The following is an 18,555-nucleotide window of genomic DNA, read 5'->3' on the forward strand; positions in this document are numbered from 1 at the left end:
CAGCCCCGGGCACCCCCCTGCCCCCAGTCAGGGAGCCGCCCAGGGCCGGCGCTTTCCCTGGGGCGTCAGCATTAGGAGGGGGCAGCATTTTGCTGGGTGGGCGGCAGACGGCTCCGGTGGAGCTGCCGCAGTCGTATCTGCGGATGGTCTGCCGGTCCTGTGGCTCCGGTGGACCTGCCGCAGGCATGCCTGCGGCAGCTCCACCAGAGCCGTGAGACCCACGCGCGGGGCGGCGAAATGGCCCGGCACCTAGGGCGCCAGAAACCCTAGCACCGGTCCTGGGTATATTTTCCAGGAATAATTCAGTGTGCTCCTTACAATATAATCCACACTCTTGTTTTATGGGGAGCGGGAAATTCAGTTTGTAAAAAATAAAGCAGCCTGTGGACCATTATTTCACTTAGGAACTGTAAGTCACCTTTTGAAGTTTATCGGGCGAAGCTGTAGTAGCAGCACTTGTGTGGACTGAACAGGGGCTGCAGTGGAGAAGAAGAGCCTGTTTTTGATGGCCTACTGGCATCCTCTAAATACCTAAAATAGATGGAGTATACATCTTCTATTTCAGAAGATTGATTTGCTAACTCTGAAATATAATGGTGCACATTAATTCCTTTGTGCATCTGAAAAATGGGAGGGAAGTCATGGGAATTCTCACTGCAGACTTTTCAAGCCTCTGTGGAAATCCCACAAATTGGGCTACTGGGATGTAGCACTTTTTCCGAACTGTGCAAAGTAAACAATTCTAAATGATGCATGTTCTGCAGCCTATGCACTCTGTAGGCTGTTTTACCCCTTTTTAATCCTTGAAACCTAATCCTCACAGTAGCTTCTGTTTAACAGTAGTATTGAAAATGGTTGGATGTTAATTCAGGTCAGGCTTTGTTTAAAAAATTAATGTTTGTTAACCATGAAAGATGCTGAAGATCTCAAAGATTTTGTTTTGCATTTTAGCTAGATATTGTAACATCTTCCACTATTATATGTTAATAGGTATTTCAAAAACATTTGTTTTCATGTTCATGTAAAGACAGCCCCATTCATTTAATCTTCATGCTCATTCTGCACAAAGGTTGCAACTGGATTTAGTTTAGAAGGTGCATGTGTGGTGCTGGGCTAGTCACTATACTTCTTTGTGTCACGTTTTCTAATCTGTAACATTAGAATAATTACAAACAGCTTTCAGATATAGGGGTGAAAAGCCTGGTATAAAAGCAAGATATTATTTCTGGTAGTAAATCATTTTTAAAATTCAAAACCTTGTCATTTCTGGAGAATGAGGGTGGATCAAATGTCCATGCTCACTTTAAACATTTGCCCACATGTAAAATCCTTAAATTACTGCTGGAAGGCCTAATTTGACTCTTTGAAGTCACTGGTCAAACACCCATCAATTTGAATGAGAATGGGATTGGGCTCATGGGCACAAAAGTGATCTCTTGTAAAATATGCCTGGTTGAGATTTGTGAGAGCTGGAAAGGCTCTCTGATTACAGATTCCCTATCCAGTGATACAGTATACTCTGCTAATATTCTCTCAAGTGTTCAATCTGTGTTCTGTGGCTTATGAAGTCTTGGCATTTCTTGCAGCTCCTTAGAATGACAATAGCAAAACAAAGACTTGGAGATGAAGAAGTTGGGGCACGCCACTTTGCAGCACACGAGCGTGAAGACCTTGTTCATCAGCTGGAGAAAGCACGAGAACAAGTAATAACTAATGGGTGTTCAGTGAGAAATTGTTTTCACTGCTGGCAAAAGAACAAGTAAATTGCAATGCCTCTGCTGTGCTGTCATTGCTGTTACCTGGTTTGCAATGCAGATAGTGGTGTTTGGTGGCAAGAAAGTATATACTCTGGTAGTATTTATTGAATATACGTGTAAAGAGCATTCAGAGCACTTTATGCATTTACAAGGTATGCACCGGTAGAGATCGAGTTGCTTCACCTCAGAAATTCATCCACCTCTAGGGTGGAATGTGACAGCTGTTGAGTAGCACATAGCAACAGTTTAGGATTGTCAGTGAAGAATCCCATATTTAATCAGAAATGTCAGAGGCACATAAGTCAACATGATACGAGATGCCCAAACCAGGGGTGAAAGTGACTTACAGGACTTACTGGTACTGCTGGAGTACTGAATGGGGCGTGGCCTCATCCGAAAGAGGCATGGCGTCAAGCAAAAGATGCATGGCCTCTCAAGATTTAAAGGTCCTGGGGCACCAGCTGTCTGGGAGCCCCAGGGCCTTGAAATCAACCAGGGGCTCTCAGGTGAAGAGGTGGCTGGGAGCCCCCTGGGGTTCAGGGGCAAGTTAAAAGGCCCAGGGCTCCGGCCGCTGCGGGGAGCCTCGAGCCCTTTAAATCACAGCCTCAGCCCGGCCACCGGAGTCGCGGCCGGGATTTAAAGGGCTCTGGACTGCCCACAGCCACGGGAGCTCTGAACCCTTTAAATCCCCACCGTGGAAGCCAGGCTCTTGCTGGTAGCCGTACCGGACCGTGTCAGCTTACTTTCACCACTGGCCCAAACTGAAATTTAGTCAGGGGACAGATTAATGTGTAAAAGTAAGTTCTTTAATTTCCACAATTGGGTAAAACTTCTGATTGATCCCTTTTCCAAAATTCCTTGTGTCTTTCATCAGGAAAGTGCTCCTTAACACTGCACTCAGTACTCACTGTGTATTGAATCACCAAGACTTCACAGTGTCTTCATGTAGATGTCCACTGATAGTTGGTTTCTCTCATCCCAGCACTCATCTGGTTTACTCCTGGTTAGTGTACTGAAGGCAGAACTTTAAAGCCCTGCACACAGTTCAGATGAAACAACTGAGTTTTAAGGACAGGTGTTAGGACAGTTTTTCTGCCCTATGTAGACAAGTTTTGTTCTTATAATTAGAAATGGGTCAAAACTTGAACCTTAAATATGAAACCATTTGAATTGTGAGGGCTGCTGCGTTTTAAATTCTAATCCCAGGAGCTACACCTGTGTCCAATCCAGAACTACCAAGGGCCTCTTGCCCTCCCTCCCCCCCATTCAGATGAAACTGTAATTTCTTAAGAACAACTGATCTCACAAGAGAGCCTTATCTAGATTTTGCCTCACACCCTACACTAGCCCAGACCTACTCTATACCCAAATGCTAGCTCTTTGGTCCCAGAATACCAAGTTATAACCATGCTAGGAACCACTTGGCACACTTGTTGCTGACCCAGTTCCAACTATAGTGTAAGTAAGGTCTTCCTTTGTTGTTATATTCAAAATAGTTTCTCAATATTTTGCAAGCTAGTTCAGTTTTCATAGCTGAACTTTGTTTTATCTTTAGTTTTAATGAAATAGAGACAAATAGAGTAAACAATACTTTTAAAACAAAATTGTGTATGCCTGGTCAAAAGAGGAGAACAAATAATGCAATCTTCGTTTTCCCTTTTTTGCTCTCATTTTAAAAGGGAGGAAATACAAGTGCACAAAAAAGTGTAACTCTATGAATTTGAGTCAGAAGCTAAAGACGTTTTACAGAAAGGTTATGCATCTCAACTTTTCTTACAAAGCTGTCTTCAGTGATATTATTGAGAACAATTATAGGGAGCATCATAAATTAAAATATTGCTTAGTCAGGGTGAATTCTAATTTCTTCTTTCTCAATATATTCAGTTAGCTTGAGTAGAGATGTAGTGATCCACAACGATTGGATCTAAACTTCTCCAAAGTTTTAAGGATGTTTGAATGTGGGGGTTTGGTTCAATCTTCATATCCTGCCTTTTAGTATGCTTGTGGCTACTTTTTTGTTTTACTTTTATGGATTATCATAAATCTGCTAACTGGCATTCTAAATCTGTCCCTCTTCAGAAGCGAAGAACTGGCTACTCTTTTGTCTCTGGATATGATGTACTCTTCAGTAAATTCTGCAGAATAATGATAGCAGAGCTTTGCTTTCTTCTCAGATTGAGACTCTGGAACATGATCTTCAAGCCGCATTGGATGAGCTGCAGGATGTAAAGGAAGAGCGCTGTTCTTACCAAGATAAAACAGACCGACTGAACCAAGAGCTTAATCACATCCTGGGAGGACATGAAAATCGCATCATTGATGTAGATGCCCTGTGTATGGAAAACAGGTGAGTGTATAGGAAGTCTGCAGTCCTTCTCCTGTATGTACAGTGTGATGGTTCACATGGTACTAGGACTGAGTCACCTTGTTACCCGCTGCCTCTAGCGAGAGGTAGCCTTGTCTGAGGTAGCTGAGTATTAGCACCTTAACACTCCCAGCTTGTCAGCCACTCAAGCACTCTCCTTGAGTTGTGCCAGCGGTGTCTTTGCCTTGCAGGTTAACAAGAAGGGCACCTCAGACTCCTTGAAACCCAGCCCCGACACTGGCTACTCACAGAAATCCCAAATCATCCATTCCCCAACGAGTAGTGTACTCAATTTCAGTTTTATCTTAAATCGCTGCTCCTGTGTTAATGCACAGCACTTGTGAGCACTTATAATAAAACAAGATTTATTTAAGAGAGAATAGAGATTTCACTAGAAACAAGAGTGATGGAAGCAAATGGTCACAATACAAAACAAAATCGTAAAACTTGAGCTAGGGGGCCTATGCTTATTAGTAGTTCCCTTTCTTATCTAATAAAGTGGGTCCTCTCCCCCAGCCCCCCAATGTTCTGTTGCAAAGCTGGCTGGTTTCCTAGGAACCAGGATCCAATCTTTCATGAAATACCCCTGCTCCATAGGCTGTCTGCTCAGTGAATGGATGCAGTGTGTCTTTCTCCACCATGTGATATATGGAATCACTATATCACATGCTACACTTCATGAATAAACCCCATGCAAGTGGTGTGTCAGGTATAGTGAGTTTCTCAGGTCGGAGAAAGGAGGTGCTTGTAAAGAACAGTGAACCCTTTGCCCATTAGCACCAATTAGCCTGTGTGTCACAGGGAGCAAATTGCTGAAATTGGTGATTGCATCAGGAGTTCAGCCACACCACAGCTATAAAGAAAATATTTCAAAGAATGTAAACTGTCAGATTTGCACTCTTAAGTGTTGTGCTTTGTATTTGTTGTTCAGTTTCACATTTGTTTTTATTCCATCTAAATCATGAACTAGCAGCTGGAATTCATAATGGCAGGCAGCTTATTTGGGTTTTGCTTGGCTGAAATGGTGGGAGCGATGCTTCGCAGTGTATGGGGATGAGGAAGGAGGGAATGGTTCATATTCTTTGTCAGTTTATTGTACAGAATCACAGGCAACGTCAGAAGGAGCCATGTTTGTACCCTTCAGACATCCTGCAGTGAATACTGAGACTGAACAGAATCTTGAGCTTGTAAATGTGTGGCTTGAGCACATGGATACATGGTTCTGGATCCAGCTTTGACCACAGAAAGGGTTTGTCTTTTTTGTGAGGAAATTTGCCAATACAATTATGCTGGTAAATTTGCCCTTGTAGACAAGTCCATTAATTCTCTGTCACTGCTTTGGAAAGGGGAAGTGCAGTTACAATATGATCTGGGATCTCTGCTAGGATATTAGAAGAGAGGGCCCTGAAGAGGCTCAGGCCTGGTCTACACTAAAAAAAAAAATAGGTCATCCCAGCTATATTGCTCCAGGGTGTGAAAAATTCACACTCATGAGCAACATACTTTAAGCTCATCTAACCCCCAGTGTAGAGAGCTCCTGCCCCTTGGGGAAGTGGATTAACTACAGCGACAGGTGAACGCTGCCCATTGACGCGGGAAGTGTCTACACTGAAATGCTACAGAGGTGCAGTGTTTCTAGTGTAGACAAGCCCTCAGTCATCATTAACATCAGAATTTATCATAAAAATAAATACTTGATACCTGTAAAACACTTGCATTTTCAAAGCAGTTCACAAGCATTAACTAATCCTTACAACATCCCCTGAGGTGCACTCCCTCATCCCTAGCAACTCTGGTTTCACTTCCTTTTTATTTGGCCTGGTCTAAACAGGTTTTTTTTTGTTTGGTTTGGTACCAATTTAAATGTTAGCTATGGATGTGATTTTTCTTTTACCCAAAATAATAAATTGGTCCAAACTGTAGTATGGATGCAATTATACCAGTATAAAGGTGTTATACTAGTATAGTGGGTTCCCCTTACCCTATTGTGAGAACCAGCTGGTATGAGTGTACTTATACCAGTATAACTAAATCCACACTTGATTATGTTATTTTAACTGTACCAGTTTAAAACTGATCTAGCTAAAACAATATAAAAACAGTGTACAGACAAGCCCTTTATTTAAGTTGATAAACATCTTCTAGGTACCTGTTCTTCAAGCTTAAAATACAGAGGACACAAGTGAATATCTACTGATAATACGAGAAAAACTGACCCTTCCAATCCCCCTACCCAAGAGCCTTGAGACTAAAAATGGGCTTTGCAGTACGTCCATAACATTTAATTACCTGTAATTTCAAAGTTACAAACACTTCGGGAAGGGAGATTGTTCATAACTCTGAAATGTTCATAACTCTGAACAAAATGTTATGGTGGTTCTTTCAAAAGTTTACAGCTGAACATTGACTTAATACACTCTTGACACTTTACTATGCAGAACAAAAATGATGCTTTCCCTTTTATTTTTTTTTAGTAGGTTACCTTTAACACAGTACTGTACTGTGTTTGCTTTTTTGTTTCTTTCTCTGCTGCTGCCTGATTGCATACTTCCGGTTCCAAATGAGGTGTGTAGTTGACTGGTCAGTTCGTAACTCTGGTGTTCGTAACTCTGAGGTTTTACAGTATGCACATCCAGTCCGAAGAGGCCAAAGATGGGGAAATTCTTCACTGAAGAATTAGCTCAGGCTCTCGACCAGATGTTGCCCCTAATCTCTTATCTGTGATTGAGGGTGCTTTAAACCCAGGCTAGTAGACACAGCTGAGGGTATAGTCTTGAACTTTGGTATTGCTTCAGCCTGGGCTGGCAACCTGTCTACTTTGCAGTGAGAATATAGGGTAATCCAGCCTGGCTGCACAGCATTTCAACAGATGTCTCCACTTGGAAGGTTTGGAATATAAAAGGATTGTTCTCATGACACTGCCATAGATGACAGCTTCATGCTAAGTCAGAGTGTGTGAGCATCCTGCAAATGAATTGATAGAGCAGACCAGTATAATGTATCACAAAGAACCATGGGATATCTCACCAGCAATCCATCCCAGCACATGGGCTAATACAGCATCATATGTGAATGCATATGTCTGACATGAGTAGGGTTTTGCAGTGAGGATGCTCCACCCATGCTAGGTGAATTCTCCAGTGAAGACATAAGTGTAGAAGCCCCCTCATGTGAAATGTCCTGCCAGTGGCTCTTTTTGTGCCTTGTGCTGCGCAATGACTAACACATTGCCAGTGTTTAATAAATAAACAAACAAACAAACAATATACAGGAGTCTAATAATATATATTATGTATTTTCAGATACCTTCAGGAGAGATTAAAGCAACTTCAAGAGGAGGTCAACCTTCTTAAATCTAATATTTCTAAGTACAAGGTAGAGTTCTTATTATGCTGTGCGCCTCTGTTTATCAAGTTTAATTTTTTCCATTTGTTTATACACATTTTAAAAGTGTAAACTTGTTTGGGTCTGTAGCACCTTAGAAGTTAAAATTCCATGTGCAATTACCACTTCTTCTTAACTGTAGTTTAAGACAACTAGATAATTTTAGTACCTTTATGTATTTTTTTTTTACATCCCCAGTCTTCCCTATAGACTTCTCAGCTGTTATATTGCATAAAGAAATATCTGCTAGTAATATCTAAAAAGTGAAGGTGTTCTCTCAAGATCTAGGAAAAATTGCTCCTAGTTGGGGTTAGAATGTGACGTTGTTCCAGATTGTTGCTAAATGGAGGATTGGTGGTGGTAGAAAATGAATGCTCTTGTGTTAGGACATTTTATTATCATGCAGCTGTTCTGTTATCTCCGTATTTCCCAACACCAGTACTGCTGTTTGGCAAATTTTAATGACTGATATATCTTCCTTATACCTCCACTTTGGTGATAGGCTGTATGCACTCTTTTGCACAATAAATCTTCTGAACTAAATCTAGGTGCCTGAGTATTCTTCCTCTAACCTTCTGCTCCAACTTCAGTCAAAAAACATGTCCTCCATCTTTCTGCATGAGACTTTAAGCCTATTGGTGATGCTTCTTAATTTGTTAATCACTGTTAAGCAGTCGCAGCATTCCCTGCCATTCTAGTGAAGTACAAAATTCCTCCAAAGCACTGCCACCCCCATTGCAGGCACAGACCTGAGAAACTGAGGCCACAAAGCAGGTGCTGTGTGTGTGTGTATCTGATTTCTGAAGGACAGTTCTTTGGGAATAACTAGGGCACAGCTTTAGTGAGAATCATGATTTTGCTTTGAACTCTTCCTAAAAGCCAGCATTTTCTGCTAAAAGGACCTTAAAGAGAGTTTTAGTGCTCTTTTCTTTCTCTTGGACATGCTTAAAGAGGGAAATTTTCTGGAAGGTCAGAATTTTATCCCAGGCTGCTATTCCCCCATGGGAATGTTACTGCTTTTACAAGGAGTATTACTGCTTTTACAAATGTATTCAGCTGTTTCCAAAAGTAGAAAAGTTTTAAAAACCCAGGAGAGGAGTGGAGGGGGAAATAGAAGGAACGGTAATGGGGGATGGTGATGAGATGCATAGATTTGTTAGGGTCCCAAAGGCTCTCTTGGCTAGTATATCCAATACTCCAGAAGGAGCCCCCCCTCGTCCAACCAGCAGTGTAGGTATAGACTTATGCCCTAGAAGAGAAACTCCAGGATTAATATCCTCACCCTCAGCCCCCTTACTCAAATGAAAATGCTTAGACTAATGTCTGAAAAAAAATGTTTTTGTTTCCTTAGAATGCTCTAGAGAGACGGAAAAATTCAAAGATTCACAGTAGATCCAGCAGCAGTGCACTGACTGGAGTCCTTTCTGCAAAGCAAGGTACTGCATAGATGGAACATGGTGGTATAGTACCTCATTCTTTCTTCAGTGTGAACTGTGAAGTTTTTCTCACATCATTTTCTTCCTAATCATCTTTTAACCTGCCAGCCAGCCTCCTTTTCCTGTCAGTCTGACCCCATAAATTCCCCTCCGTTGCTTCCACCTTTTTATTACATCAAGCTTAAACTTCTTCTCCTTGCCTTCAAGGCCCAGTATAACTCTGATCCAGATGAGTCTCTTCTTGTGCCATCTCTTTTCTCTGCTAACAGTGCCATCCTTGATGCTCTGTTACAGCAGTAGTACAGAGAAGGCAGGTTAAGGAAGGTGGGGGCATGTTAAGTCCAAGTTCTACTCCTGCATTTGGGAGCTACTGTGGCTTGCTTCTCCCTTGCAGGAGGAGTTCTGCGGTTTCCTTCAGGAAGAGACCAGCAGAGCAATCACCTCATCACATGTGTTTTCCCACACACACACACCCTGAACAGAGGCTAAGGATCAGAAAAGATGAGGATAGGATGAGAAAAAGTAACTTTTTCTCCCCTGGAAAATCTTGTCTCCTGCACCATGATCCTCACCCTCTCTCCATGCACACAGGCACATACCAAACCAATAGTACTTGTCATGACAGGTTGAAACTCGTGAAGTTCGTCAGCACTGACTGCTCCATTTATGTCAAGGGTGGCCAACCTGAGCCTGAGAAGGAGCCAGAATTCACCAGTGTGCATTTCCAAAGAGCCACAGTAACATGTTAGCAGCCCCTCATCAGCTCCCGCCCCCAGTGTCTCCCACCCGCCAGCAGCACTGCCGATCAGCACCTAACCCTTCATCCCTGTGCCTCCTACCCATCGCGATCAGCTGTTTTGTGGTGTTTTGTGGTGTGCAGAAGGCTCGGGAAGGGGAGGAGGAGGCACAAGGGCGTGGCAGACTCAGGGGAAGGGGCGGAGGCAGTGGCGTAGCCAGGTGGAGGGAACAGGGAGCAATCACATTTCTGTCCGCATAAAGGTAATACTCATTTTTGTTTTTAACATTTTAGTCCAAGAGTTGTTATCGGAGGACCATGGTTGTAGCCTACCAGCCACGCCACAGTCCATTTCAGATCTCAAATCTTTGGCTACTGCCTTGCTGGAGACTATCCATGAGAAAAACATGGTCATACAACACCAAAGGCAAACCAACAAGTACGTAGTATGATTTGGAATTTGGGGGAAACCAACACAGGTGTTCAAAACACTTTTTAAACTAGCATTTGATGTTTGAGCTCTTGTCTAGAAAATGGGAACTTAAAAACAGGAAAGAGAAGGAAGGTCAGGTATCTTGTACTCCTCTTACGTGAAACATCATTGTCATAGGTTCTGAATAGAGTTGCTTAGCCATAGCCATGACTATCCATAATATAGCAACTTGCAGATTGGTCTTATGAGGCATAAATTATTGGATTGTAACACTACTGGATGATTCCTATTCTGTTTTGTGATTTAATACATTTATTTATGTTGGACAGTAATTTTAACTATCCTACCTAGTCTAGTCTGATCTTGCTATCTCATATACTTGGGATTTTCTATAGCAGCCAGCATGAGAATATAGAACTGTCTTTTGACACAGTTTAAGATATTGGGCTGTGTCCTTATGCAACATGAGAAAGTGGGAACTAGAAAGGAAGCATTTCTTGATTGTGTTTAGCCTTTTAGCAGCACTGACTCACTAGTGGTAATCAGAGGTAATTCAGGCTTCTCAAAGGCACATCAGGACCAGATGCCACAAACAGGCAGATATCTTTCATGAAAGGAAGACGAAATACTAAAGGAAACTGGATTGCACTAGAATAGATGATTCATTTTGAAAATTGATAACTCTAATACTTAAGCAGAATCCATAGCATAATTCTTAGAAGTGGCAACAAAAACGGAGGAACAGTCTGTAGGCGTACTTAAATGCTTTGGGTGAAGCAAGGGTCTGTTGAGCTGAAGGGAAGCTAACATCACATCAGTATCAAGGAATCTGAGAAGAAATCCAGGCACCTTCCCACCTAGCTGTCTCACAAATGGAAAAGAAATGAAAATAGGCTATTTAATATTGCCTTCACTAATCGGTCTTTACAACTGTACTGAGTGCTCATGAATAAAAGCTGTAGATATCAGTTGCTAACGTGTCTCACTGGAAGGAGTTCTTTTAAAATATTATGGATTAAAATGGCCCCATCTTTGTTAGGAAGGACTAGGAGATGGATTAGTGATTAGTACAGAGATGGGGATATGATAACAGACCCACTTCCCCACACTCTAGCCAGGTAAAATCAGTGTTGTTTGAGTGACCGGCCAAACACATGTTGGTACAATAGGGATTTACAGTGTTTGCAGTGGTATAGTCACACAAGGGTTGGAAACAGCAGACAAAAGCATCATTTGGTTGGAGATTTGGAACACAGAGTTGTCTTTACTGCATTCTGAACGGGGCTGTGAGCTTTGCTGCTGTTTTTGCTGCTAATCCATTTTTTGTCAAAGGGAATGAGATGAACTCCTATGCGCATATTATAAATAAAAATAAAGTAGGAAAGACTATTGTTGTTTGTCTCCCACCAACGAATTAACCTATTCCCAAAGTCCAAACCCATCTTCACCATTTGAAGGCTAGGACACAATTATTCTTTGATTTACCAGTGATGATGTGCTTTTGTTTCACAGCATATTAACAGTCATAATAGCTTTCAATTAGATAAGACATTAGGCCACTAGCCTACATTCGTTTGCCACTTGCTGTTGGAATGCAGGGCTGAGAGTTTTTTAAGGAGGCTTTGATCTCTAATCCCTTGAGCACCCATTAACTCTTACCCTTGAGTAGCCCTACCTCCTGGTTTAACTGGTTTAAAAAGCCAGTTTCATAAAGACCAGAGAAGCTAGTGAACAGGAGCAGCTAACTGGAGTTTTGCATGGGAGTTTAGAGGGGGAACAATAGAGCCAGATACACCTGATTAACATTCTTTAAACTTAGGCCTTGGCTACACTGGCGCTTTACAGTGCTGCAACTTTCTCACTCGGGTATGAAAAAAAAAACCCCTGAGCGCTGCAAGATACAGCGCTGTAAAGCGCCAGTGTAAACAGTGCCGCAGCACTGGGAGCGTGGCTCCCAGCGCTGCAAACTGATCCCCATGAGTAGCTGGAGTACATGCAGCGCTGGGACCACACTCACACTTCAAAGCGCTGCCGTGGCAGTGCTCCCGCGTCAGCACTTTGAAGTTCCTAGTGTAGCCATACTCTTAGGCTGACAAACACACACCCATCCCCAGAAGCTGCAGGAGTAACTATAATGCAGGCACAGGTCCAGCAGCAGAGTGGGGGATATCCAGTTTGTTGCACTGGATGCAGCATGGATGATTACCTGCCTTGTGGACAAGTGGCATATGTGTGCACTGAGTGCATACACGTCATGGCCCTCAGAGACTGAATACAGGCTCTTGAGCCGAGAGTGGCTGAACTGGATGGGCTAAGGGAGACAGAGGTACATAGCTGAGACTTTCCGGGACACAGTAGAGCAGTCTCGCTCCCAGTCTAACAGCCTCTGTGCTGTTGAGGATGAATGTCTTTGGGAAGGAGAAAATAAAGCTAGAGTGGAGAGAAATCCCATATTCCTAAATGATTCCCATCCTTGACTAAGAGATGACCAGGAGAACCGTATGGTGACTTGCCTGCCTGGTGCAGAGGTGGCAGATCTCTTGAGACATCTAGACAGACTTATGTTCAGTGCTGGGGAGGAGCCGATGGTCATAGTACATGTAGGTGCCAATGACATAGAGAAAGGTAGGAGAGAGGTTCTGGAGGCCAAATTTAAGCTGCTCGGTAAGAGGTTAAAGTCCAAGACTTCCATGGTAGCATTCTTTGAAATGCACAAAGCCAGTTAAGCAGAACCGCAGGTACTCAATGTGTGGATGAGACAATGGTGTAGAGAGAAGGGATTTATTAGGAATTAGGGAACGTTTTGGGAAAGGGGGAGTCTATACAGGAAGGAAGGGCCCCACCTAAACCAAACTTAAAAATTAAAAATGTGGTAGAGGAGTTTTTAAACTAAGGGCTGGGGAAAGCCAGTAGGTGCAGAGGAACACACGATTCAGACAGACATCCCTTAGCAGAGGCTCTATTAACAGAGATTCTCTGTAGCTTAGTAAGGAGGAGAGGATAGAATTTGATTAAGTACAGGGAGGAACTAAAGAGAACAGTCAAATGAAAGAGTCCCATTCAGTTATCACATGAAGGCAGACAACTAAATATTGACAAATGTTATAAGTGCTTGTGTACAAATGCTAGAAGTCTAAATACTAAGATGTGTGAACTTGAGTACCTGGTATTAACTGAGGTTATTGAGCTAAGAGGCATCAGAGAAACTTGGTGGAATGATAATCAATGGGACACTATAATACTAGGGTACAAAATATATAGGAATGTCAGAGTAGATTGTGCTAGTGGAAGAGTGGCAAAACAGAGTTAAAAATAGCAAAAATCTTAATTGAATCAAACTCTACCATAGGATCTCTGTGGATTGAAATTCCTGGCTTGAATAATAAGAATATAGCAGTAGGGATATATTACTGATCAGCTGACCAAGGATGGTGATCGTGATTGTGAAATTCTCAGGGAGATTAGAGAGTCTATAAAAAATAGAAAAATTAATAATAGCGGATTTTGGCTATCCTCCTGTTGACTGGGTACATGTCAACTCAGGATGGGATGCAGACAGACACTTCTAATGACTGCTTCTTGGAGCAGCTGATCCTGGAACTGACAAATAGAGTATAAGATCTGGTCCAAGAGATGGATGTAGCTGAACTGCTCAGTAATAGCAAATATAATGTAATTAAATTTAACATCCTTTTTAGGGGGGAATACTAAGCCCATCACAATAGCATTTAACTTCTAAAAGAGGAACAACACAAAAAATGGGGAAGCTAGTTAAACAAAAACTAAAAGGAACAGTCACGAGTGAAATGCCTGCAAGCTGCAGGGAAGCATTTTAAAAATGCCATAATAGAGGGTCAAACCAAATGTCTACCCCAAATTAAAAAGAACTGAGGCCCAAAAAAGTATCATAATGGCTAAACCGAGTAAAAAGTGGTTAGAGACAAAAATACATCTTTTAAAAATTGGAAATCAACTCTAGCTGAGGAAAATGGAAAGGAGCATAAAATCTGGCAAGTCAGGTGTAAAAATATTACGAGTCAGGCCAAGAAAGAATTTGAAGAGTAGCTAGCAAAAGAATTAAAGCAGAAATAGGAAGCCCGCTAAACAATCACTGGGTCCACTGGACCATCAAAGGAGCGCTCAGGGAAGACAAGGCCATTGCGAAGAAGCTAGATGAATTCTTTGGATCAGTCTTTATTACACAGGATGTGAGGAAGATTCCCACACCTGAGCCATTCTTTAAGTGACAAACCTGAGGAACTGTCCCAGATAGAGGTGTCAGTACAGCATGTTTTGGAGAAAATTGATAAATTAAACAGTAATAAGTCACCAGGGCCAGATGATATTCACCCAAGAGTTATAATGGAATTCAAATATAAAATTAGAGAACTATTTACTATGGTATGTAACCTATCACTTAAATCAGCTTCTTGATAGATGACTGGAGAGTAGTTAATGTGACACTAATTTTTAAAGTCTCCAGAGACAATCCTGGCAACTGCAGTAAGCCCAACTTCAGTACCAGGCAAACTGGTTGAAACTGTAGTAAAGAACAGAATTATCAGACACATAGATTAACACAATTTGTTGGGGAAGAGTCAGCATGGCTTTATGTAAAGGGAAATCATGCTTCACCAATCTTTTAGAATTATTTGAGAGAGTCAACAAGCATGTAGATAAGGGTGATCCAATGGATATGCTTGAACTTTCAGAAAGCCTTTGAGAGGTCCTTCACCAAAGGCTCTTAAGCAAAGTAAGCAGCCATGGGATAAGAGAGAAGGTCCTCTCTGGGATCGGTAATTGATTAAAAGAAGAAACTAAGGTTAGGAATAAATGGTCAGTTTTCAGAGTAGAGAAAGGTACATAGCAGTATCCCCCAGGGATCTGTATGGGACTTGTGCTGTTCAACATTCATAAATGATCTGGAAAAAGGGGTGAACAATGAGATGGCAAAATTTGCAAATGATACAAAATTACTTGATAAGTACAAGGCAGACAGTGAAGAGTTACAGAGGAGCCTTGTGGCAGGGCGACGACTCCTGCTGGTTGTCCAGGGAATTAGCACTCCAGCCTCCAGAGCGCCCTCTGCAGGCCGGCTGATGTCTCGCCTGCCGCTGGCCCCCGTGTCCCTCCCGGACCCCGATGCCCTTTGCTCAGGGGTTCTGCCCACCACAGCACCCCTTCACTCTGGGTCTCCTCTCCCAGGGGAACCCCCAACTCCCTCGCCCCACTTTGCCTCAGTGGCTACCGCCAGTCATCATCTAACCCTGCTCCCTGGAGCAGACTACAGTTTGTAAACCACTCATCATCGGCAAGCGGGGTTGGACCAACTGCCTCTGCTTAGTCTGGGCTGCCCCTCTGCAGTGCCAGTACCCTTTGTGGGCTCTTAACTCAGCCTACAGCCTGGGGCTTTGCTAGGCTGGAGCTCCCCAGCTCCCTCTGCCCTTCCCCAGCACTGCTCCACCCTAGATACTCTCCTCAGCTTCCCAGGCAGCCAGGTCCTTCTCTCTCTAGGGAGCTAGAGAGAGTGCGTCTGTTTTTTAGCTTCTAGCTCACAGCCCTTTTGTAAAGGCCAGCTGGGCCCTGATTAAGCTGACCACAGCTGTGGCTGCTTTCCCAATCAGCCTAGCTTTTCCCCACTGCAGCCCTCTCCAGGCTGCTTTATCCCCTTCAGGCAGGAGTAGGGTGACCACCCCATTACAAGCCTCATGAAACTGGGCAACTGAATTTCATCTGACATGTTATGTTGATAAATGCAAAGTAACGCACATTGGAAAACATAATCCCAAGTGTACACACAAAATGATGGGGTCTAAATTAGATGTTACCACTCAAGAAAGAGATCTTGGAATCTTCGTGGACAGTTCTGTGAAAACATCTGCTCAGTGTGCATTGGCAGTCAAAAAAACCTAACATTAAGATATTTACCGTTTTATTATCTATCCTGTTCCTAATGTTAGCAGTCATTAGGAACAGGATAGATAATAAAACGGTAAATATCTTAATGTCACTATATAACTCCATGGTACACCCACATCTTGTATACAGCAGTTCTGTATCTGCTCATCTCAAAAAAGATATATCAGGAAATCAAAAGGTACAGAGAAGAGCAACAAAAATTATTAAGGTTGTGGAACAATTGGTACTGTTCAGCTTAAAGACAATTGTAGGGGGAATATGATAGAAATCTATAAGATCATGAATAGTGCAGAGAAAAGTGAATAAGGAACTGTTATCTACGTCTTCACTTAACACAAGAAGTAGGGGTCTCCAATGAAATTAATAGGCAGCAGGTTTAAAACAAAAAGTGGCTCTTTTGATACGTTGATAGTATCTCTAGCAGCCCCCATCCCTGCTATGAGCAGCACCTCCCTCCCCTTCCCTCCCCAAACTGCCCGGAGAGGAGGGGAGACCATCATGCCAAGGAGTCTCTTCTGCTGTTAATAATGGCTCAGAGATCAAACTGTGACTCCTTGCCTTTAGCAATATGCCCCACGTTGCTTACCACCTCTGCAGCACTTGCTCCTGTGCTGAACTTGCACATACTGTATATGAAAGCTCTTCCCTCCCTCCTGAGCAATCGTCTTCTCCCCCCCCCCCCCCCGAGAGCTTATTGGAAGCTGCTGTCTGCCTTGCAGATGTCATCACTGGCTCTGGAGCACCCACAAAGTGGGTGCCTATGATCACTGGTCACCCAGGGAGACCATTAAGAGTGAGTCTCAAAGTTAAATAGGAAGGAAATGTATAAAATAAAAATGCTGATTGGTTCAGATTTCATTGAAGTTAGAGATGAGAAAACAGTTTGGTCACTGAGTGTGTGGCTGTGCCAGAGTATGAATGCTCCCACTGGCACATGACCTAATGTTTTGTCACTCTTGATATGTCTATACTGTAATAAAATACACGTGGCTGCCCCCTGTTGGCTGACTCAGGCTGCAGGGCTATAAAATAGCAGTATAGACAGCCCAAGTCCCGATTTGTTTACACTGTAATTCTATAGCATTGCAGCCTAAGCCCAAGTCAGCTGACCCAGGTTTTTATTCTAGTGTAGACACACCTTTTGGGGCTAAGTATTTCAATTGATGGGCTTGTATTACGATCCATAGGCTATTCCCCGTCCCCATTCACTTCACTCCTGTCCTGATATATATCATAAATGTTCCCTCACAGTATTTCTATTTCATAGTAAATCTAAGATGTATTGGAAATGTGTTTGTTTGGGACTTCTGTTTTGGGAGAGGCACAGGTAAGCATCCAAATATTGTTAAATCTGAACTTTTAGGGGGGTTGCCCATCACTGTTAGCGAAACAAAAGATAAAGAAGTTAATATGTATGTGCTGTGGCTGTGGAGAGGGTATCCACAACCATACATACATGTATGGGTGGAATAAATTCCTGTGACAATGAGTCTTCTCTTTCTCCGCTGATATGTCATGTTCTTTTTTCAGAATTCTAGGTAATCGGGTCGCAGAATTGGAGAAGAAGTTGAGAACTTTGGAAATTTCTGGTTTGTGGAGTCTTCCAGGTGAGTAGAAATTCAGAAAAACATAACATAAGAATAGCCATGCTGGGTCAGACCAATGGTCCATCTAGCCCACTATCGTGTCTTCCTTCAGTGGTCAATGCCAGATCCTTCAGAGGAAATGAACAGAAACTGGCAGTTATTGAGTGATCCATTCCCGGTTGTCCAATCCCAACTTTTGGCAGTTAGAGGGCTGGGGATACTCAGAGCATGGGGTTGCATCCCTGAGCATCTTGGCTAATAGCCATTGATGGACCTAACCTCCGTGAACTTATCTAATTTTTTTTTGAACCCATCCTCTGTCAATGAGTTCTGCAAGCTGACTGTGTGTTGTGTGAAGAAGTACTTCCTTTTGTTGATTTTTAAACCTGCTACCTATTGATTTCATTGAGTTATCCTTGCTTCTTCTGTTATGTGCAGGGGTAAATAACTTTCTTCATGCCATTTGTGATTTTATAGACCTTTGTCATACCCCATATAGTCTCTTTTCTAAGCTGAACAGTCCCAGTCTTTTTTTAATCTTTCATATGGAAAGCTGTTCCATCCCCCTAATAATATTTATTGCCTTTCTCTGTACTTTGTTCAGTTCTAATATATCTCTTTAGAGCTGAGGCAACCAGAATTCTATGCAGTATTCAAGGTGTGGGTGTACCATGGATTTATATAGATGCATCAATATTTTCTGTCTTATCTGTTCCTTTTCTAATGGTTCCAAACATTTGGTGACCCTTTTCTTTTTCTGCCTGCCACTGAACATTGAGCAGAGAACTGTGTGTGATGACTCCAAGATCTTTTTTTTGAGTGATATCAATTTAGACTCCATCATTTTGTATGTATAGTTAGGATTATGTTTTCTAAGGTGCATTACTTTGCATTTATCAGCGTTGAATTTTATCTGCCGTTTTACTGGCCCATCACCCA

The 18,555-nt window shown here is 42.5% G+C and overlaps 1 protein-coding gene across 2 annotated transcripts in view; it reads left to right on the top strand.

Moving 5' to 3' along the window:
• CCDC149 (coiled-coil domain containing 149) overlaps positions 1-18,555 on the top strand; it is a 68,204-nt gene that overhangs the window by 36,546 nt on the left and 13,103 nt on the right. For both annotated transcript variants that reach the window (XM_032806618.2, XM_032806617.2), the window contains exons 5-10: positions 1,587-1,703; positions 3,932-4,104; positions 7,425-7,497; positions 8,858-8,942; positions 9,973-10,117; positions 17,561-17,637. In XM_032806618.2, coding sequence (XP_032662509.1) covers positions 1,587-1,703; positions 3,932-4,104; positions 7,425-7,497; positions 8,858-8,942; positions 9,973-10,117; positions 17,561-17,637 — 670 coding nt within the window. The remainder of the gene's footprint in view (positions 1-1,586; positions 1,704-3,931; positions 4,105-7,424; positions 7,498-8,857; positions 8,943-9,972; positions 10,118-17,560; positions 17,638-18,555) is intronic.

Source organism: Chelonoidis abingdonii, chromosome 5 (assembly GCF_003597395.2).
Source record: "Chelonoidis abingdonii isolate Lonesome George chromosome 5, CheloAbing_2.0, whole genome shotgun sequence".
NCBI lineage: Eukaryota > Metazoa > Chordata > Testudines > Testudinidae > Chelonoidis > Chelonoidis abingdonii.